At 34.7% G+C, this 22,210-nt stretch overlaps 4 protein-coding genes across 6 annotated transcripts; 3 read left to right on the top strand and 1 right to left on the bottom strand.

The window, feature by feature from the left end:
- Nucleotides 1-3,348: 3,348 nt before the first annotated feature.
- On the bottom strand, nucleotides 3,349-6,784 carry LOC9301197. 2 transcript variants are annotated; one of them, XM_021023111.1, is made up of 11 exons: nucleotides 6,309-6,784; nucleotides 5,929-6,004; nucleotides 5,741-5,851; nucleotides 5,522-5,638; nucleotides 5,079-5,429; nucleotides 4,670-4,989; nucleotides 4,489-4,588; nucleotides 4,338-4,397; nucleotides 4,168-4,254; nucleotides 3,960-4,094; nucleotides 3,349-3,820 (listed from the first exon to the last, which is right to left on the bottom strand). In XM_021023111.1, the coding sequence occupies exons 1-11, from the start codon at nucleotides 6,404-6,406 to the stop codon at nucleotides 3,485-3,487; spliced, it is 1,791 nt and encodes a 596-aa protein (XP_020878770.1). In that variant the 5' UTR covers nucleotides 6,407-6,784; the 3' UTR covers nucleotides 3,349-3,484. The 2 variants fall into 2 exon arrangements, with proteins under 2 accessions (XP_020878770.1, XP_020878776.1); XM_021023117.1 differs by having other exon boundaries at nucleotides 4,670-4,947; nucleotides 6,309-6,491.
- A 5,039-nt stretch (nucleotides 6,785-11,823) lies between these two features.
- On the top strand, nucleotides 11,824-13,809 carry LOC9301196 (transcription factor KUA1). Its single transcript, XM_002865076.2, has 3 exons — nucleotides 11,824-12,329; nucleotides 12,486-12,694; nucleotides 12,906-13,809. Exons 1-3 carry the CDS (start codon nucleotides 12,047-12,049, stop codon nucleotides 13,512-13,514), a joined length of 1,101 nt encoding a protein of 366 aa, XP_002865122.1. The 5' UTR covers nucleotides 11,824-12,046; the 3' UTR covers nucleotides 13,515-13,809.
- Nucleotides 13,810-13,972: 163 nt separating this feature from the next.
- Nucleotides 13,973-17,642, top strand: LOC110228755. The gene is given in 6 exon segments (XM_021026946.1): nucleotides 13,973-14,098; nucleotides 14,100-14,128; nucleotides 14,130-15,777; nucleotides 15,903-16,049; nucleotides 16,284-16,400; nucleotides 16,906-17,642. Coding segments are annotated over 6 exon segments (2,568 nt in total). The 5' UTR covers nucleotides 13,973-14,083; the 3' UTR covers nucleotides 17,518-17,642.
- Nucleotides 17,643-17,748: 106 nt separating this feature from the next.
- On the top strand, nucleotides 17,749-20,041 carry LOC9301195. 2 transcript variants are annotated; one of them, XM_021026967.1, is made up of 11 exons: nucleotides 17,749-17,982; nucleotides 18,252-18,311; nucleotides 18,381-18,420; nucleotides 18,502-18,680; nucleotides 18,794-18,832; nucleotides 18,936-19,025; nucleotides 19,127-19,187; nucleotides 19,273-19,397; nucleotides 19,506-19,597; nucleotides 19,672-19,801; nucleotides 19,886-20,041. In XM_021026967.1, exons 1-10 carry the CDS (start codon nucleotides 17,935-17,937, stop codon nucleotides 19,784-19,786), a joined length of 849 nt encoding a protein of 282 aa, XP_020882626.1. In that variant the 5' UTR covers nucleotides 17,749-17,934; the 3' UTR covers nucleotides 19,787-19,801; nucleotides 19,886-20,041. The 2 variants fall into 2 exon arrangements, with proteins under 2 accessions (XP_020882626.1, XP_020882622.1); XM_021026963.1 differs by having other exon boundaries at nucleotides 19,672-20,033.
- The last annotated feature ends 2,169 nt before the right edge of the window (nucleotides 20,042-22,210 follow it).

Genomic DNA, 22,210 nt, shown 5'->3' with positions numbered 1-22,210 from the left:
CAACAGGCATAATTATAATTCATCACACAAGGCAACTTATTCTTATTCTAAAAAAGCTCGGAATTTGAGGTTTGCATCACATGATTGTTGGATTCTTATAGTATTTTTAAAATAAACTAAGCTTTAATTATTAAGGTAACACATTAATATCAATGGAGAATGCGTATGTGACAGTTTTGATTATTTCTGACGTTAAAAATTGAGGCTTATTATTACTAATGGTAATAATATGATCGATCATTGAGATTCCCATGCCAAAAATAAAGATAGCTAGGGATTATAATCTCTTTAATGATTCTGTTTTTAAAAGTATAATTTGATCAATGATTATAAGGAAAAAAATGAAAATGGATATTGGAGAATCTTCTTCAGAGAGAGCTTCGAAAGTTGGGTGGTGCGTAAATTTTATGGGCTTCCCATGTGGAACTGACGTGGCGCACATATTCCTATGCGAGCCAGAACCATCCATTCCAGCGAAGCACACGTGTGTGGTGACACCCACACGTGCATTCCCCCAGTTATATAGATTTCCAGTCAACGGTCAAACATCCGTCTCTTTTTCTCTACTCAAGAATAAACGAAATGTTTGTTTAATCAACGTTAATTAGATTGTTTTACATATAATCTTGAAAATAATGATCTAGAAGAAAACTATTAACCTTCAAAATGCAAAAGACAGAGATATAATAGATTAATAATAAGGACTTTTTAAAAAAGTAGGTACTTTTTCAAAAGATATTTGAGAACTAGGTAGTTTTTTTAAAAAACTGAGGAATAGACACTTTTTGGAGGGTTTATGAGATAGAGAAGTTTGTGTAATAGGGTAAAAACCAAAATAGGTGTCAATTACAATTATATCCTTCTTTGTTGTGAGAAAACATTTTTGAGGTGGGTCCATATTTAGTGATAATGGGTCTAATATTATTTTCATAGCCCATTTAAAATGATTTGATTTATTTGGCCCAAAGAGATTCTAATTTACATTAGTTTGTTGGCCCATTTTTTGTTTGCTTTAAACGATTAATGGATTTAATGTGTATACTTTACAGGTGTACAAATTGTTAAATTAAGTACACTATGTCTGTACACCTTTTCTGAAATATACATTGAAATAGACACAATATATATTCAAGTTGTAGGTGTACATAACGTAAATGTATGTACACCGTATATGTACACTGTATGCATTGTGTAAACCAAATTTGTACACAGTTTTGTTAACAATTGTTGAGTTATACGATGTAGGTGTACACATAGTTTGTACACTAAATGGACACCGTGTCTTAACATTTCACACATCTAAACAATATATATACACTAGCATTTGTATATAACTTGAAGGTAAGTACACCACTTACAGGTGTACATATACGGTGTACATAATGGGGTTTAATGTGTATACTTTACAGGTGTACAAATTGTTAAATTAAGTACACTATGTTTGTACACCTTTTTTGAAATATACATTGAAATAGACACAATATATGTTCAAGTTGTAGGTGTACGTAACATAAATGTATGTACACCATATATGTACACTGTATGCACTGTGTAAACCAAATTTGTACACAGTTTTGTTAACAATTGTTGAGTTATACAATATAGGTGTACACATAGTTTATACACTAAATGGACACCGTGTCTTAACATTTCACACATGTAAACAATATCTGTACACTAGCATTTGTATATAACTTGAAAGTATGTACACCACTTATGTTCTTTGCGTACATTGGGTACATCAGACTAGTACACTAATATTGTACACCATGTCTTTTTACAGAATTAGTTTAGTAACTCATGAGAACCTGCCACCTAATAAAAATATGTAATTTTGAACATAAAATCCTTAATCCATTCCTGCTGTCATAAAAAAAAAAAAAAATTCATTCCTTATAAAATCAAAACAATCATTTTAACTACATTTATTTTCTAAATCTAAACTATACCAATTTTTTTATAAAATCTAATCGTCCCTTATAAACACAAATCCTCTCTTACTTGCAAGATTCTGAACCATAATATATTTTTTACTTCGTTTATTTTTATTACTTGCAAAAACCAAGCGGTTTCTTATTAATAGCTATTATGCCTTTTACATAGCATAGGTTGTGTACAGAGGCTTGTACACTATATTACAAACTAAAGTCGTACACCTTGTTTTTAGAAATTCTTAAGTTTTTATAACACAATATGTATACATAAACAATTAGAAAGCCTATAAACAATTACAAATTATATTGATTTGTAAATTTCTAAATTATAAACCCCATAAACAATTAGAAGATGAAAACATTATTGGGTTGGTCTTGGTTTGGCCCAATTAATATCACATCTATATGTCTTTTTGTCTTATTAGGTATATACAACAAAACAACATAAGTATATTTTAGTCTATTACTAAAAGCTGTATTAGAGAATAAGCTTTATTAGGGCATCTCCAACCATAACACTATTTTGGTGCTCAAATAACACTATATTTGGTGTAGATTTGACACTAAAATATTTTTCTTCTCCAACCATAACACTAAATATCACACTAAAAATAACATGTTCTATTATTATATTATTAAACTAAAGATGTCTTTTATTTGTAATATTTTTAATTTATTAATTAATATAAAATTACAATCGAAATATCAAAAATAGCTTTTAATTTTATAAGTTTATGTTTTCCATGGTTAATTGAATTTTATTATGTATTTTTCAATCAATTTTTTGTTGTTGTTTTAATATTTTCTACTGATTTATATTGCATATTATCAAAAATAAAAATAAAAAATATATGGTTTTGATACATTATTTTTTTACTTACAAAATTTAGTAAGATTATTCAATTACAAGACAAATCATATTTAGTATACTATAACTAAATAATAATGTTAATGTAAAAAATTAATATTTTATTTTTACCGTTGCTACAGTAACACACCAAATATAGTGGAGTACTGTACAAAATAAAGGAATCACACTATTATAGTGTAATATTTACAGTTGGGTTGGAGTGAAAAAGTGGACTGCATCACTTCAAAATGCAGTTTTACCGTTGCCTTGGAGATGACCTAAGAGAGGAAAGAAAAAAGTACTCATTCTTCCGATATATAAAAAAAGTACCTAGTTTGCCAATTATTTGTGGTAAAAGTGCCTAATTTACATAATTTCTCTAATAATAATGACTACCAACTTGTGATCGTCCAAAAAGAGTCATCCCTATGAGTTCACTCTTGTGTTATATTCCATCGACCAAAACCCCAATTTACTAAAATCTTATCGTTGTATCAACACGATGATTTCACAATTAGCAGTTAGATTAGTTAATTTTTTTTGTTAGTTTTGAAATCAAACCAGTGGTCTGGGAAGTGACAGTTTGTCTTGTACACAAGAAAATACATTTTTCATTGTCTCACTATAACCATACAACTTTACAAGGACAAGGACCAGAGTTAGGACATCGAGGGTTTCTTTTAACGCAAGAAATAGCCTTCTAAACCCACCATGGCTTTTTCTCCATCAAGTCCTTTGAGAAAACGTAACGGAACTTTGAACTGTATGGCAACCATTCGACGACCTGCGATGATTTCTTGTTGTTTGGTTTACTTTGTATGCATTTTTGTATCGATTCCCCAAGCTTTTCGTCTGAGCTATCTATTACCCATCTCATCAAATCATCAGAGCTCAGAGAAGCTTCCTTTGTAAACCTCTCTATAATCTTAGGTAACATCACTTTCTTCTGCATCTTTACAACTACGTTTGCACCAAGAAACTCTCTTTTCGAAGCTTCTAATTCCTCTTTAACGTTTGATGCAGTGTAGGCTTTTAGCTGCAATCAATTTGATCATGTGAGTGCCCAATAAAAGCCATTCATTTTCACAAGTTAACCAACATTTATGAGTGTAATATGAAAAACTTTGGAATATGTATGTGAATAAGATTAGTAATAAAGAGTCAAAAGAAGTTACCACTGGATCTGAGAGAGCACCAGTGCAAAGAGCAAAACAGACAAGTGGCTCTGGTTTGTGAAGGCTGAACAGTGAGCTTACTTTATCTTCAGCTAGTTTCTTCCTCAAGGCGGTGGAAATAATGATCTCAAGCCACTGTAATACTGGTTGTGTTCAATGGTTGTCTGTCTTTGTGTTTGAAAAAAGGATAAGGAATAAAGATTCTTACACGTCCATTCCGTGGAGTCTGGAGGCAGAAGATAGAGTATTCAATGGTGTTTGCATTGATGATGTGTCCACCGATATTATACGCAGACTGCAGTACACGATGAAACCCATTAGTCTCTACTCAAATATGAATCTGTTCTCACATAAAGCATTGAGATCAAAGTAGAATACCTTGTGAAACAAAGCTAACCTTCTGAGGGAATTAGCAGGTACACCATATGCTAAGTATGCCTGGAGAAGATAAATATATAGAACATTCTCCTCATAGAAACATGATTTAGCAGAGGTAAAGGGATTTTGTATTAGATCAATATGTTCTTACATGCATGAGGAGAGCATTGTATATGTTGATCCAAAATGCTAGCTTTGCATTGTCTTCCATTTGATTTATAGTAACTCTCTCTAGTTGTTCAACAAGGAGCCTGCAAAGTGAAATCATGCGTTCTTGTAATGGAAATAAATTCAGATGTTGTTTTTTCAAAAACTGCTATTGTTGGACTAACCTATAGTTGTTAATAGCATATGATGCTTGAGAAAATCTTCTCTTGTCTGATGAGATACAAGATACTTCCACCGTGGATCTGCAGGACCAAGCTCTGTCTTCATTCATAGTGTTCTTTGGGATGATCACATTGCTAGTAGATGATCTTGATAGGGTTCTCCTTTCAGGATCTGCTGACATGGCAGTGCAGCAGAGCCAGAAGTACACAGAAGCCATACACTTGACCATATCTTCAGACAAATTGTTTGGGCATTGGTACAAATGATCCTTTAGAGTTCTCTGCGATGGAGACTTCAATGTCACTGAATCCTTTAAATGAGACTGATAGAAAAAAACAACAGAACATATAAAAGTTAGATGAAGTATCAACAATGATTAAATTAGGGGGAAATTGGTCTTAATTCTTTTACTTTTGCTTGACTTGAACAACTTGTTGTTGAAGGAATACAGTTTCTGAACTGGAACTGAGCAGATTGGTCCTTTTTGGAGGTTTTTCTACTCGAATCTTTAAAAATAATCATAGCATGCAAAGGCTTTAGAGGGAAATTCTTGGAGGAACAAAATGCATTTGAAATAACACTTGGGTGTTTTCTTGGTGGCTGCTTTATATGATGAGCTGGAGAAGAAATGCTTGAGGTTTGTTCTGAAGATGCTCTGCTTACTGTCTGTTCAAAGATACTCCGGTACAGAGAAAGCACATGATGCTCGCGATTCGCGACCTCTGCTTCCAGCAATTCAATCTCCGTGATAAGTTCCTTTGCCTAAATCATCCAAGTCACATATAAACCCAGAGTCTCACAAGTTTCTATTTGAAAAACTAAGCAAAACATATAAATACTGAAGTGTTTGTTACCTGACCAGTCAAATGTCTATGCCCGGGAGATAAACTGCTCGAAGCACGGCCCATTGCTCTCTCTAACACCATTCTCATAGATTTCTCTTGTTGTAGACGAACGTGAAGTTGTTCAACCTGTTTAACCAAATCACAAAGATCATTCACATGAACAAGCTCACTTATGGGACATGATAATGCATGTTAAGACATGGAGACATAAAACTTGCTGATGCTTACATCGCGTTCCAAGGATGCTCTGTCGTTCGAAGACACACTGTTTTTAATTAATATCTGACAATTATGCAGAGGTTTTGGTCTCTTGTTTGCTGTTGTTTGAACAAAGGATGTCTATGGACAAGACAAAAAAAAAATCAACTTCAAAAGAAAACAATAATCATATGAGATATAATTTCACAGGATCTTACTTGCATTCTAGTGAAGTTGTTGGCAGATTGTGAAGCTCCATTACCAGAAGCATGGAGATCTCGCTCTGACGACGCACTGGGGAAGAAAATAAACAAGAATTGGCTTTAGGAAGAAATATTCTAAACAGAAAAAAGCTTTAAAACAGATCGACTTCTTCACGTAACAGTCTCTGTGTCGTTTTACTCTTTTTCATCATAGAAGCAAACACTTGGTGTGCAAGAAACAGCGAGAGTACCTTTAAAACCCTGAAGCTTTAAGGGGATAATCTCAAAAACCCATTAATGAAGTTACCTTATAGATTCAATATTAGTCAAACACTGAGCTTAACTTTTTTTTGTGATAAACCAACACTGAGCTTAAACTATTGAAGCGAGAGTACCTTTTAGAGCGTCCATGTTTATGAGAATCGGGGCAATGCCAAGAATCTCCGTTTTTTGTCTGCTTTTTACCGTCTTTATTCAAATCAAAACCAGCCATCTCAGCCAAAACCTTAAGCCCAGATGATGAATACTCTCAAGTGAACGTGAGAAAATGATCAAAGTCTCCAAGAGAATATCAGTGAAATAGGGGATGAAGAATTCAAATGCAGCAGAGAAGGAGAAAGAATGAACAAGTAAATGCAGAGACGAGAACTGTAACTGTAGCTTAGCCCAGAAGAAAGGGGACCAGGTTAGTATCAGATATTGGTGCCTGCAAAAATATTCAATTACATTCACTTTATGGTTGTTGTATTGCATTTAATTCGTTATTTTTTTTTTTGTCTCATTTTAAATTCCTAATTCCATTTCCCTCCCATTTTTTTCGAGAGCTACAACACTTGGTTGGAAAATTTGCATAACTAGTTTTTTTTTTTTTTTTTTTTTTGTGTGGCTCATTCGCATCTACATATATATTTTTATAGTACTTTTTTGCTTTAATTCTTTTGGATCCGGGTTTGATCCGGGTTTTAGTCTATTCGGATCTTGGATTAGCAATTTAAGGGATGTTGTCTTAATTTCAAACTAATAAATGAAGCCATGTTGTCTTAATATCTTTCATATTAATGACCCTAATAAATAGCCGATTTTAATGGAAAATCGTTTTCATATTTATGCTCAAAATAAATGTCCAGATTTTAACAATATATACATATATTATGAAATTATAAAGAAAAAAAAGTATTTATTTTTTTAACAGTATATATATATATATATATATATTATGTTAATAAATTTGTTTAATATTCTAATAATAAGCTATGTCATTTTTCTTTTACAATAACAGATTAAATATAGGCAATTGCCCATTTAAATTGCAATAAATTTAAAATCAAAATAACAATCTACATATACATTTTTACAGGGTTTTTTTGCATTAATTCATTTGGATCCGGGTTTTACCTGGGTTTAACTCTATCCGGATCTTGGATAAAAATTTTTAGGAAGTTTGTAATAATTTTAATCCCTTATTTGGCCAATCATAAATCGCAGAATAAATTTTGTTAATATTACCTAAACTAATAGCCACATTAATCATACCGTAATAAATTTTATCTCTAATTGATTTCGAATATTTCCACAATCTAAACTAATTACTATCACATACCTTATCTCATCTATTGTTCCTAAAATCTTGCGTAAATCTCGATTTTAAAGAAACCAATTACTCTATATATCATTACTTTAAAAACGTTTAATGCTCAAATCTTTAGTTAAGATTTTGGAAAGAATAATCATTTGAAAATCAATTTCGAATCAGTTTAGCAAAAAATTAATTTTTATTCTTTGACATAAATATAGATTACTTAAAATAGATCGTAACAATAAATATATAAAAGTAATGAATATACAATAGAAAGATACTCTCATAAATATCTTTACGATTTGAGTATTAATAATTCTTCGACAAGTTTACAAAAAGAATTAACTATAAAATTTTCTTAAAACGTAAATAATTAAAAACATTTAAAGCAAGATAAACAGAATATTCCTCTTGAAAACCCTAAACCAGCACGGTCTACTTCACTATATATATAAGATCATGCTATTCCACTAATCAAAATATTCATTCCGCCAAACCTCTAATTTCGTTTTTAGTTCATATTTCTTTATATTGTTATTGTTTATAATTTTATGAAGCTTTGTCGTTTCTAACATATTATTATTTGTCTATTTATGCATGTATGTATGAGAGACGATCATGAGGATGTATCACTACCATTGACTTGATCGAAATTTGTTTCAGTTTCATCGAAATTTTGGAAAACTATGGAGATCATCAACTTCATCTCTTATAAACTATTAAAGAAGGTATGCAATAAAAGGTTAGTTAGTCCTTCTTCTAATCATCACGTATACTATTTTTGTTTTTAGTGTTCAGTATTTTTTTTTTTACATTTTCATGTTTAATTTCTTCATGATGTTTGTTAATGATTTTATTTTGTAGGCTAACAAGTTCACTCTTTTAATTCATTTTCTTTAAGGTAGGAAGAAAAATAAATTTTCAATAAAATAAAATTCTAATTCTTAACTTTAATTATTCTAATGTTATTGGTTTTCATTGTTTTTATGATATAAGCCTTTACAAAACTCTGGATACGGATTTTGGTTGGTAAGTATAATTTTTCTAATCTCAAAATATTTTCTAACAGTTACGGGGTTTTCTATGGCTAACAATGACATCATATAATATATATTTTTTTTATTTAATGTATTTTATATTTAGTGATTCCTTATACTTCTTTTCTATGTATGTTTTAGTTTTAACTAATTTTATATATATATATATATAATTTCTTGATTTAATTTGCTTATTTTTTCTTGAAGGAAAATAGAAGTTTATAGCAATCCTCTTTTGATTTGATCTTATTTTTTAAGCGTGAAAGTATTATTGGAGAAAGAGTAATGTGGTGTACTACTTAAGCAAGGATCAACAATAAGAATGTTTTACAAACAAAATATATATGTAATTTGATCACATTTATTATATAATAATTTTATGAATTAGAGTTAGTTTTGATCCGTTTTAATTTCTTATTATGTAAAAAAAAATATTAATGAAAAGAGGTTAATGACAAAATCAAAAAAAAAATCGAGTAATGGAAAGATATTCCAAGATTTTTTCATATTTCCATTAATTATAACAAAATCCCTTAATTATCGCATTTAATTCAGATTATTTAATATGATTATACAAACTTAAAATAGAAAATAATCTTTTTAAAATCCCTCAATATTTGGAAACCTATTATAATTAATATCGATTTATCAGTAACAAATAATTATTTCTTAATTCAAAAATTTGTGTAGAAAAAATGACGCACACATGAGACCATTACAATATCATCAACAATAGAAATTCTTCAAGAATATTGTTTCATGCGGGTTGATTTTTTTTTTAATAAACAATAGGTTATATCAATAGATAATCTTTTAAAAAAAAAATTAATTTTTAAAAAGAAACATAGCCCTTGAGTTTACTACTATTTACGATGGCATCCCATTGGCATTTATTATTTAGATTTTCAAAATTAAATCAAAGATATTAACCTAAACAATCATTGCCAAAAGATCTCTACAAAATATATTTATTAGCCATAACTATCCTTGCTACAATTACATCCATACTGCATTGTTATAATATTTATTTACTCAAAAATATCATTATTGACATATATAAAATTATTTATATTATTTAAAAATATTATAATAAAATGCAAACAACAAAAGAAATTAAATTTAAATCCGCCATACATCGTTACTTAATGAACTGTATGTTTTCATTTCTATATTTTAAAAATTGAAACCTAAAACATACTAATCGTACACTCACACTGAATAATATATAGATATATATGTACAATTTTAAAAAAAAAATATAGGTTATATCTGTAGATAAACTTCAAAAGATTTAAATTTCGACTTTTAAAAATAAAATATAGCCCCGCGGTGTACCGCAGGTCAATTTCTAGTAAATAGTTTATACTCTTTTGTATCTGGTCAAATAAGGATTATTGTTGAGAACACGCCACATTAGGACAGTACAGTAGTTATTGTTTTCATGTCGGTCCGAATACATTTAAATTTCCTTGTTTTTTCCTAATTTTGAAAGTCCGTCAAATTTTCATATTTATTTATTTAACGAGACACTATAATTTCGGAATTCAATTTCCACCGATAAATAATTCCATGTCCGATAATTTCTTGGAAGCAGACGTCATTTGGGCCTCGAGATTTGGATTGGCCCAAGGTCCACGTTTACTTGGGTCAATCACGGTCAAAACGTTTTTCGGGGTTTCTTTCAAAATTTTATTTTCTTTTTTGTTTCTCTCTCAAGTTTTATTACAATCTCATTAAAAAAAATGGATATGAAACTATAAGAAGTTCGAGAAAGGTAGATATACAGTATGTGGATAAAAATAGCTAGAAGCTATTATTAGGTGAAGATTTGAGTAAACGTTGTTATATAATAATGACAAGAAATAATATGCGAATCTGCCACCGACGGGAGAAGGACACGTGGACGGCTGAGAAAGCTTTGTGAAGGAATCAATCGGCATAATATTAGAAGATCTGACCATAGAAAGGCAAATGTGAATATTTTCTCCTTTCTGGATAAGCCGCTCTCCTTCTGTCCACGTGGCATTTGAGAACGTGGGACCTCCTAATCTAAATCACTAAACCCATCCACTCATATTATCTCTCTTCTATCCTTTTTTTTGTTTTTGTTCATAAACAAAAATTGCATTTGCCTTTAGTTTTAATTTTCTTTTGACCTTTACGTTAATGATTATGGAACTCTGAGACTATAAAAATAATAATTTTTTTACATAGTAAATTTCTTAGTATAAGGTGTAAAGATTTTGTTTTAGGAATATTTTTAACCGTTAACCCCAAAAAGAATATAAATCTTAGTATGTATATAAGATATGACTTTTGGAGTTAGGGTGGTGTCTAATACAAATAATATGACACCCTTTGTAATTTTAGCCAGAAAATGAAATCACAATCATGTTTATCTTTCTTAAGATAACATATTTTACTTACTCATGGGTCTATTTTACTAAAATATGTTTTAGTTTATATTATTAAATAAATAACCTATAGTTTTGTGACCCTATCTATAAAACCAAAAATCTAATTTTTCTTTGTGTGTAGGGTGATAGCATTTGTTTACTTTTTCTAATGCTAATGTTATCTTATCAAACAGATGTCATACTTTTATTTATTTGTGTTTACAACTTCTAAAAATCTAGTCAAGGTTATGTATGGAACGCGTGAAGGTCTATTAGAATAATTTAAAATGTTGAATAGTGTAATTAATCTTGTGGCTAACAATATTCATACCGATTGCTAATTTTCTAGTGGAGGGTTAACACTTGTACATAAATATTTAAAACTTTTTGCATTTTTTGTATACATATCCACCCTTATATAAACAGAAAAATATAAAGAAACTGTAGTATTTAGCATAAGACAATGGGATAATCACAAATGCATTAAACCTACAAACTGGTCTATATAGAAAGAGTTATTAGTTACAGCTATTCTATATGTGGTGGCATTAATATATAATAACTTATTTAAGATATATGCCATGATGTTAAGAAGAAACCACAGAAAAAGCTGTTTTATATCCAAAATTAAAACTTTGAAAATTTAGATAGCCTGTAATATATCTTTTTCAAATTTTTATACAAAAATGGCTATAAATAATTAATAGTAGTAATAGCTAGTTGGACTTCTTAGTTCAAGTAATTCAACATTTTTTCCAAAATAAATCTTCTAATCTAGACATGTTGCATTGACTATTAAGTCAATTATGAAATATGGAAAAGGAAAAAAATCCACCAACGATACACCAAATATTTTCCGATTTATATATATAAATAAACATACTAAGAGTAAGAGCAAAGAAAATAAAAAAATAAAAAATCTACAAAAAAATCCGGCCAGATAAATCGAATTTATGTAATAAATCCGACCAGATAAACCGATTATTGTCTTTCTTCCTCTCCCTTGTCTTTCTATCTCTCTCTCAATTTAGATTCTGTGCTTCTTCTGCGATCAGCTAAGATCCGATCCGCGACCGTTTCAGACTCCGATCAGATCCGATTCAGATAAACAAATCGGGTCGGGTATGACTCGTCGATGTTCTCACTGCAATCACAATGGCCACAACTCTCGGACTTGTCCCAATCGCGGCGTGAAGCTCTTTGGTGTTAGGCTCACCGAAGGTTCGATCCGGAAAAGTGCAAGTATGGGTAATCTTAGTCATTACACGGGTTCTGGATCGGGTGGGCATGGAACCGGGTCCAATACTCCGGGTTCTCCGGGTGATGTCCCTGACCATGTCGCTGGTGATGGTTATGCTTCTGAAGATTTCGTTGCTGGCTCTTCCTCTAGCCGCGAGAGAAAGAAAGGTATCTCCTTTGATTCCTGGGCCAAATCTTATATCAAATTCCAATATTTTGTAATTGTGTTTATTTTGCATCAAAGTCTCTAATTGCATTATGTAACAAGTGGTGATCTGGTTTATGTAACAAAATGGAATTGTTTGTTTGATATTGGTTTTGTAGGAACTCCATGGACAGAGGAAGAACACAGGATGTTCTTATTAGGATTACAGAAGCTAGGTAAAGGTGATTGGAGAGGTATCTCAAGAAACTATGTGACCACTAGGACACCAACACAAGTTGCTAGCCATGCTCAGAAGTATTTCATCAGACAATCCAATGTGTCTCGTCGCAAAAGACGTTCTAGTCTCTTTGATATGGTCCCTGATGAGGTTTGTTCCTTCTTCATTCAAAAACACCATTTTTTATATTGGAGTGGTTCAAAATGTGTTGGGATACGGATTCAAAGAATTCAGAAGCTAATTAGGTTTGCATTCTACATATGCTTAAGGATCCCATTTTGCAGCCAATCCTGCTTAGGCATTTTAATTGATATGCAATTCTCTTTCGTTATTCTCCTTATGTTGTGATTTGTCCTTGTAGGTTGGAGATATTCCCATGGATTTGCAAGAACCAGAAGCAGATAATATTCCTGTGGAAACTGAAATGCAAGGTGCTGACTCTGTTCATCAGACACTTGCTCCGGGCACACTTCAAGCACCGTCGATCTTGGAAATCGAAGAATGTGAATCCATGGACTCCACAAACTCTACCAACGGGGAACCAACTGCAACCGCTGCTGCTGCTTCTTCTTCTTCTTCCAGACTAGAAGAAACCACACAACTGCAATCACAACTGCAACCGCAACCGCAACTACCTGGCTCATTCCCCATACTATATCCGACCTACTTCTCACCATATTACCCGTTTCCATTCCCAATATGGCCTGCTGGTTATGTTCCTGAACCACCTAAGAAAGAGGAAACTCATGAGATTCTCAGACCAACTGCGGTGCACTCGAAAGCTCCTATCAATGTTGATGAGCTTCTTGGTATGTCTAAGCTCAGCCTTGCAGAGTCCAACAAGAATGGAGAATCCGATCAGTCTCTTTCGCTGAAGCTAGGTGGCGGGTCATCGTCAAGACAATCAGCATTTCACCCGAATCCTAGCTCTGATAGTTCGGACATCAAAAGCGTGATACACGCTTTATAAAAGAGCTGAGGAAGTGACGGTCTAAAAATGGGATCTGGTTTGGGGTTTACAGATTAGTTGTTGGTCACAGTAACTTAAATAAGATTCGCTTTGTTAGGTTGTTTAACTTGGTAGGATGTTTTAGTTCAGCTTTGATCATTAGGGAGCAAAAAAAAAAAACAAATTATTATTTTTTGCTTACATTTCTTTATATTTGTATGCTTTTATTTTGACTCTAGGATGCGTTAATTTTCGTTTAATGTGTACTAAAAATTAGAATTTATTAGTTTTGAATAAATAAAAAACAGTTTGTTTATCCTCTGACCAAACGAACGGATTGAAAAGGGAAATTAAATCAAGCCGAACCGGATTTGACCGGACTCCAGATTGGAAAACTCTCAAGTAAACAAGTTGCCAAATGGGCTCAAATTGGTCTAAATGGGCCTTAAAAAAATAAATGACGTGTCAAAATCAGGAGCGTTAAATTTAGGGCGATGAGTGTCGAGAGTGTTCCCGCGTTTACCGATTGACCTCCACTCTTTGGTAAAAAGTCCACAGTAATGGAAAGTTAATCGCGGCGATTTACACAGATGCCACGTGGCACGTAACGCTTTCTTTTTCTTCCTCGTGTTGATTGTTATTTTTCTTTTGTCCCCTTTTCCTCTTCACAAGGCGCGATTTGAGTCGCCTCGCATTTCAAACCCTTCTTCTCCGGCGTAAACCTTTGCTCTATCTCTCGTTAAAAACCCTAGTTTCGTCTTCAGCTTCGTATTTAGAGATGCTTCCACACTCGTACACCGTCGATTCGCTTTCGCAATCTCAAGACCTAGCTTCGGCTATACTCTCAGCTTCCACGCCGTCGAATATCTCCGCTGCTTGTTCTTCCGTCGAATCGTTTCTTCACTCACATACGCCTGATCAGTGTCGTCATTTCTTCTCTGTTACTTTTCCGAGTTTAATTTGTAAGATCTTCGGTTTCGGCGACGCGACCGCGGCATCTCCGGCACCGTCTTCGTCGCTGCGGCCGAACGGTTGGATCGATGTAATCTCGGCGGCTAACGATTTGGATTTAGCGGAGAGAGTATTTAATCTCTTATCCCCCAGTGGAATACTCATGAGCTCAATCTTTGCTGTTGATAAGTTAGCTCTTGTTAAGTACGTTTTTCCGACCGAACGTTTACCGGAATATGCTCGATTCATGCTCTCCAGCGAGAAGGATCGAAGCGCGTTATCTAATCTGTGTCCCTTTTTGAAAGGTAAAATTGAGGAGGATTCACTTCGTGGTTCATTGTATGAAGTTAGGCTAAATGTTTTTGAGTATTACATGTTTTGGCTCTCTTATTATCCGGTTTGTAGAGGAAACAATGAGAGTTCAGCTGTGAATCCTATCCAAAAGAGAAAGATGTTTAAGCTAGAGAATTGGACACTTATCAAAGGTTTTCCAGGGAGTAACAAGCGTGATTCTGATCAGAAATTGGAGTGTAATCTCTACTTAAGGCTTCTTTACTCTTATCTGAAAGCATTTGTTCCTGTTTTCGACTTAAACGCACACCAGCCTTATCGTAGCTCTCTTTTGCATTACGGAAATGGGTATGATGGGTCAGTGATGACAAGAGCTGAGTTCTTGGTGAATGTGTTCGTGCATTATTGGCTTGTGGAGAATGACTTCTCACCGTTTCCTGTTGTTACGGCTAAATCTGTTGGTGTGTCTCCTCCTTTCCGTTCTGCTGTGGAGGAGATTCCACCTACTTGTGGGTTGGAAGAAGTAGTTAAGTTGCTTGTCAAGTATCTGAATTTGAGCTGGGTTACAAGTGGTGTTGGGAGTGAAAGCTACATTGAGTATGGCGAGAGTCCACGGTGGAAGACACCGACTTCAGGATCGTCATTCCATGTTGCGAATTTGAGTCTCAGGCCGCTCACTTCCTGGAACACCCATTTACAGAGGCCGCTTTACCGCTATATATTGAGGAGTTTCTTGTTCTGTCCCATAGGAAGCTCAATTAAGAATGCATCTCAGGTCTTCACTATCTGGGTTGTGTACCTGGAACCATGGATGATCAGTTTGGATGATTTCTCAGATCTTGAAGCTGCTTTAAATGGATCTGTAAAAGATGTGAAAAAGGAAGAGTCTTATGAATCACGCGTTTGTGGATACACGTCTTTGTGGCAGAGCTATGTGATATCCAATTATCTCTACTACAGTTCTCTGGTCATGCATTTTATTGGCTTTGCGCACAAGTTCCTTCACACAGATCCAGAAATAATAACTCAGATGGTTCTGAAGGTTTGATCCCTGGCTTAAGCTATTTTTCTCAAATTCATGGGTTTATCTGTTAGAATATGGATTGCAAGACTTCTGTTTTTAAATCTTAATGTGACTGAATGGTTCTATTGTGTCTCTCTATATAGGTGATGAGTACATTGACATCGTCAAAAGAGCTTTTGGTTCTGGTGAAGAATATTGATAAAGCCTTTCACTCTAAACAAACTGGACCAGGAAACTCAAAAGTGAACGAATTGTCTCGATTTGCTCCATCTATCCGTGAGCAGTTGAAGGTATGCCTATATTTTTCCTCCCTCAAACCCATATGTTATCTGTCTTCGGTCATTGAACGCTTTTCCAGTGGTTTTACTCCATCTATCGCCATCCTTTGTCTTCATACTTATTTAGCTTTTTTCATCATAACACCCTTGGAAAGTTTAATAAAACACTGTAAAATCAATTTTTTTTCACATAAGTACACAAACTCTATGCTGAAAAACCATGTTTAACTGCTTGTGGAACTTCAGGATTGGGAAGATGGGTTGTGTGAGAGCAACGCTGATGGTTCATTCTTGCATGAAAACTGGAACAAAGACTTGAAACTCTTTAGTGATGGTGAAGATGGCGGACAACAACTGCTTCAGGTTAATGTCTTCCTTTTATAATCTACTGTAGTGATAAGTTAGGAATAAAAAAAGTAGAAGATAGATATCTTTGTAGGATGATATCTACAAATGTGCTTAAAAATAGCTCTATTATGGAATGATCCAGTTGAAAAATATATGGATAACCTTCCGATTTACTTTTTTTGTTGTTTGTAGCCTTCTATCTATATTAACAGGAGAATTTGTTACTTGACAATTAGATGAATTCTCAGTCATCGGCGATGCTGTGAGCTATTAACTTGGGAATTTGTTTTTTGAGAAATTGTTCACGGAAATATACTTTGAGAACTAGTTCTCCTACATTTGTTTTTCAGTACCCTAGTTGTATCGATGAGCCATCAGAATCCCTGATCTGCACGCATGTTTCTTGTTACCAATACTATACTTTAGTTTATACGACTCTAGAATCCCTTAGCTCACAGGGGCGAGTGGAGCTTAAAACTTATTTTACTTTACTGAAGGCTTTTGTTCTTTGCATTTGCAGCTATTCATACTGCGGGCAGAAGCCGAACTGCAAACTGTATCCGAGAAAAACCTCACAGAGGCCCTTAAGTGTGTAGATTCACTAAAATCAGCGGTTTCAAACTTCTTTGGTGGGCATGTCATTAAACCAATCGCTTTTTCCCTAGAGCCGGACCATCCTCAAAAAATCCGTGACGAGCTCTTCAAGCCACGTGGTGCTGGCAACCAAATAGCAGGGATTGTGAAGTACAAAGGGGACTGGATGACCCGTCCGGTTTCAGAAGACGAGGTTGCATGGATGGCCAAACTGCTAATCAACATATCTATCTGGCTCAATGAACGCCTGGGGCTGAACAAATCTGAGACCAACAAAGAAAAGAAAGAGAATTCAGAGGCAGTGTCATATGTAGACATATCAGGGGAAGATGTGGGAAACGTTGGTGGACCTGGAGATGCTGCAAGGATGTTGTTGCGAGGGGTGGTGATGGTATGTGGTACGGTGTTGCAGCTGATGAGAAGATTCGGGGTTCGAGTCAATCTTCGGGTCATGGCTTCCAAGAAGTTTCTGATGCTTTTATTTCTCTATGTCCTGTTTCTTGTACTGAAAAGGGTTGTCACAAGGATGATTTGGTAGATTGGTGTCTAAAATGAGTTAAAGTTGAACAAGTATAAGGAAAATAGACCCTCTCACTCGCAAAGAGGGTTTGATAGGAATTGGGAAAGCTGTTTTACGAAACAGGGACTGAGGTTTTTGGTAATATACATGTTGCCATTACATATTGAAGCGTGTCTTTACTCGTTACAACCAATGAGAATGGTCCACGTAATCAATCTCCACGTGTCATCTGCCAATAAGATCCACCCATGAGCAAAATTCATCGGTCTCGTTCGTCGTGGAGTCGCCGACTATAACAAACAATTCCGGACACCAAATTTCGAATTTCTGCTACTTGCTTTGTGATCTGATCGTTCGAAATTGACCGGAGAATTCTTTGAACAAGCTCGTCAGAGGTTTTGTTGGTTACAGATCATCTCTGCGGTCTTCACCACTATGGCCGCACCGTTTTTTTCAACTCCATTTCAGCCTTACGTCTACCAGGTTTGCTTCTTCTCTCTTTGATCATTTCGCTATCTAAAATGATGAGGTCTGTTTGCAATTTGAGGTTCATTTGTAAGTAAGAGTTAGAGAAATTCCATGTTTTCATTTCCTTGGATTAGTCTTACTTTTTTTTTTTTTTTTTTTTTTTCCATTTCATTGTAGTTGTTGTTGTTGTGTTGTCTAATAAGTGATCAAATTGTTGTTGTTGCCTGAACATATTGATATCATTGTTGTTGTTGTGTTGTCTAATAAGTGATCATTTGATGCAGAGTCAACAAGATACTATTACACCTTTCCAGATTTTGGGTGGTGAATCCCAAGTTGTTCAGGTTCATTTGCTTTTTAAAAATAGGCTCATATCCTTTTAGCTTCTCTAACCATTGGTCGTCTGTTAGCAGATAATGTTAAAGTCGGAGGAGAAAGTCATCGCTAAGCCTGGTACTTCCCCTGAATAATTCACTTCTCTGTTCAGTTTTGTAATGCTGGTTTTGTGTTGCTAAATTTGATTTGGTGCTGTAGCTTCCATGTGCTACATGTCTGGGTCCATCGAGATGGAAAATACATACACTCCTGAACAAGAAGTTGGAGTTTTGCAGTGGATTTTGGGCAAGAGTGTAAGCAGTGTACTTCTTAGGAATACTGGGCAAAACGATGGATTTGTGGGTATTGCTGCACCTTATTTGGCTAGGATTCTCCCGGTTAGTGTTTTTAGCTTCTCCATGTTGGCATAATCATCTACCATATCACCCTTAATATACCGCCTGATTCTTGATTGTTTTTGTGATCTTTGGTAACTTTGTTTCCCCTGTAGATCGATTTGGCAATGTTTGGAGGTGAGATCTTATGCCAGGTAAGAGTCTTTTTTCCTAAATGTGGACACTTAGCTCTCAGCTTCTTCTTCATTCAGATCAAGCTCTTACAGAATTGCAATACCTTGTCTTCACTTTCTGTAGCCAGATGCATTCCTTTGTTCCGTCCATGATGTGAAGATTGTCAACTCCGTTGACCAGAGGGCTAGAAACATTGTTGCCGCTGGTGCAGAGGTAAGAAGGACAATACTTTGCATATGTTTCTGATGCAAATATTTATTCTTAACAATCCTGCAACCCTTTGTCTGGCTTCTACTCACAAATTGCTGTTGCAGGGATTTCTGAGACAACGCCTATCTGGACAAGGTCTTGCTTTTATCCTCGCAGGTGGCTCTGGTGAGATTTTATCCAAATTGAATGCTGTTTCCATTTAGGTCTCACCCCCTTCAAAAAACTGACATTAAAATCTCAAACATGTTAGTTTTACAAAAAGTTCTGGAGGTAGGAGAAGTTTTCTCCATTGACGTGTCCTGTATTGCTGCTCTCACACCCTCAATCGATGTCCAAATCAAAAACAATGCTCCTTTGAGACGAGCAGTATTCGGGGTACATTTACACTCCCTCTACCTTCACATATACTTGTTTCAATGAGAAGAAGATTCAGATTTTTTTTGTTTTGTTCCTTAACTGTTTCAATCTTTCAACATCCAAAAGGGTGATAACGTAGTAATGGCGACTCTAACGGGGCCAGGCATTGTCTTTATCCAAAGCTTACCGTTTCATCGGCTCTCGCAACGTATTGCAAGGTAAAGCAACCAACAATCCTAATCTCCTATCGTGCAATAACATAATGATACAAGTTTAACCGGCTTTGTGACAGGTCGGTGACGTCGCCAAACATGAGAGAAAATCCAAAACTGTTGATACAGATAGCGATATTTGCATTCCTCGCATACGCAGTGATTCTATCATCGTTGATCTTAACCGAAGTTTGAAAGCAGAGAGATAGAAAGAATTGAGGTGCTTTTCTCCGACCAACAAAACTAACGTTGTAATTGTTCAGTTAGCTCGGGTTTGGACTTTTGGATAGAATGAAGATGAATGATACACACAGCTCAAACCATTTTCTTTTCGTTTAGGCACTCATGTGTTATGCTCTATATATATTGAAAACGTAGATAAGGTCGAAGCTGAGCAAAAATTGGATTCTTTACTTTTATCAAACATAAATTTAAAAATAAATTATATTATTTTTTTATTATTATTTTTTTTGGCTAAATAGTTCATAAAAATATCTAATGACTAATTTTATCGATTGTTGGATTTATTGGTTACGAAAATCGATTTATATGATCGATGATCGAAGTTAAGAGAAATGTCAAATGTCCTAATCATGGACTAACAATACCTATGTCTCGCTCAGAAAATTGATTAAAGAAGGGTCAAACACGCTTATGCAAAATTTGAAAATTTTGCAAAAACTGTGAATTTTCATAGGTGTTAACACACAAATTTCAATACTATATACAATACTGCATTTTTTTCGTTTATTTTTGATGTTATCATAAAATATTGGGATCTTTACTCAGATGTATAACATTTTATATGAAATTACCAGATACATACAGATCTTTTTTTATTACTATCATATTTCGGGTATATTTTTTATACCCAGCGTGCCCCTGTTAAACGTTACAGGAAAAAACGTAATTACAAAGAATGCCACTGCCATGTCAGCAAAGCCGCGTCGCCACGTCAGAAATCGCTGACGTGTATTAATGAACTCAGCCGTAAAGCGATACAGCGGCAGTGACGGCTGAGTTACGGTTAGTAGCGGCTGATTTATGGAAAATGACTGAGTTATGAGCAAAACGGCTGACTTACGAGTATAACTTAGACATTAGTTACGGCTGAGTTAATGAAGTCGGTCTGAGTTATGAGAAAATGGCTGACTTTCGAACATAACCCAGCCTAAGTTACGGCTGAGATTTCACCCGTTGGTTAATTTGTCAAAATTTTGGCTGAGTTATTGCTTCGACACGGCTGAGTTAACTTTTTCCGGTTGGCTGAGTTATCAAAGACGGCCTAGTTATGTGATGTCGTTACGGCTAATTTAGCCTCTAGTGTCATAAATCAGCCGTAATGAGCTGAGTTAATGGAAAACTTGGCCCAATTACGGCTGACTTAGTAGCGAAAGATTAATTACTAGAATAGCTTGCAATTACGGCCGACTTATCAAACGATACGGCTGAGTTAAAGATTTTCGGTTGAGTTACGACATTAAACGGCTGAATTTGGCTGCATTTTTTTCGATTTTTAATTACTGTAATAGTATGCATGTTGCGACTGAGTTAAAGTTTTGTTTGATGGCTGGTTTAATTTGGTTGATTAACATTTTCGTTTGGTGGCTTACTTGCCACTTCATCAATTAAAAAAATGACGTCGGATGCAACATTCCATGTCATCATTCCATGTCAGCATCATCAAGGGAAATATGAAAGGTCTTTTCTACTACTCATCTTCTTCTTGATTGTGTCGATCTTCACCTGTGTTTTTTTCACATCTCTGGAACTTAAATTTCACTCGACTCGTCATCGTCTTATTTCTTCATTTTCGTTCTTCCTTACCCCGATATGACTGATCCGGTTCCGGTAATGGTTGTTTCCGGTAATTGGGTAAAGAAACACAAATTCGTATTTAACACCGACGATAAAGGGTGTAGAGTTGTGCAGATAGATGCGGAAACAACGCACGACAAGCTTGTGAAGTTGGTGCTCGATGACTACGGATTGAATGAGTTGAGCCATCAGTTAAAGCTGAGCTACATGTTCTCGAAGAAGGCTATGAAAAATATGTCGCTTGATACTCCACCAGTTTATGTCTCCAATGATCGACAGTTACAATGTTTTCTAAGCCTACGAAAAATCGATCAACTACGTCTCTGTGTGGAATTTACGGTGAAAGAGTATATGGAAATTAGTCGGAAGGACGGATCGAGAGGAAGGATGAAACGGCCATCCAGTTCTGGCTCAAAATTAGAATCTAGATACGAAGTTCCCGATGGTGGATTTGAAGGTTTTTGTTATGATTATAGTGAAAATCAAGACGAAGAAGCAGGTGACGAAGAAGCAGGTGACCAAGAAGCAGATGACGAAGAAGAAGATGATGAATTTTCAAGCCGATTTGATGTTTTCGACGACTCCGATGGTGCCTCATCTGATGATGATAATTTACTGTATACGGCGATCCTCAGAATAAAGACGAAGATTCACCGTCTCTGCCTCCTAAGAAGAAACCTCAGAACATTGAAATGGCCGGATCGGCTGGGAACTCGGAGGCTTTAAGGTTGGAGTTGTCTTCGCTAAACCTCGCTGTAGGTCAACGATACCGGAGCAAAGAAGATTTGGTGTATCGACTCA

Source organism: Arabidopsis lyrata, assembly GCF_000004255.2.
Source record: "Arabidopsis lyrata subsp. lyrata unplaced genomic scaffold ARALYscaffold_8, whole genome shotgun sequence".
Classification (NCBI taxonomy): domain Eukaryota; kingdom Viridiplantae; phylum Streptophyta; class Magnoliopsida; order Brassicales; family Brassicaceae; genus Arabidopsis; species Arabidopsis lyrata.
This window is presented reverse-complemented; position numbering and strand designations above follow the sequence as displayed.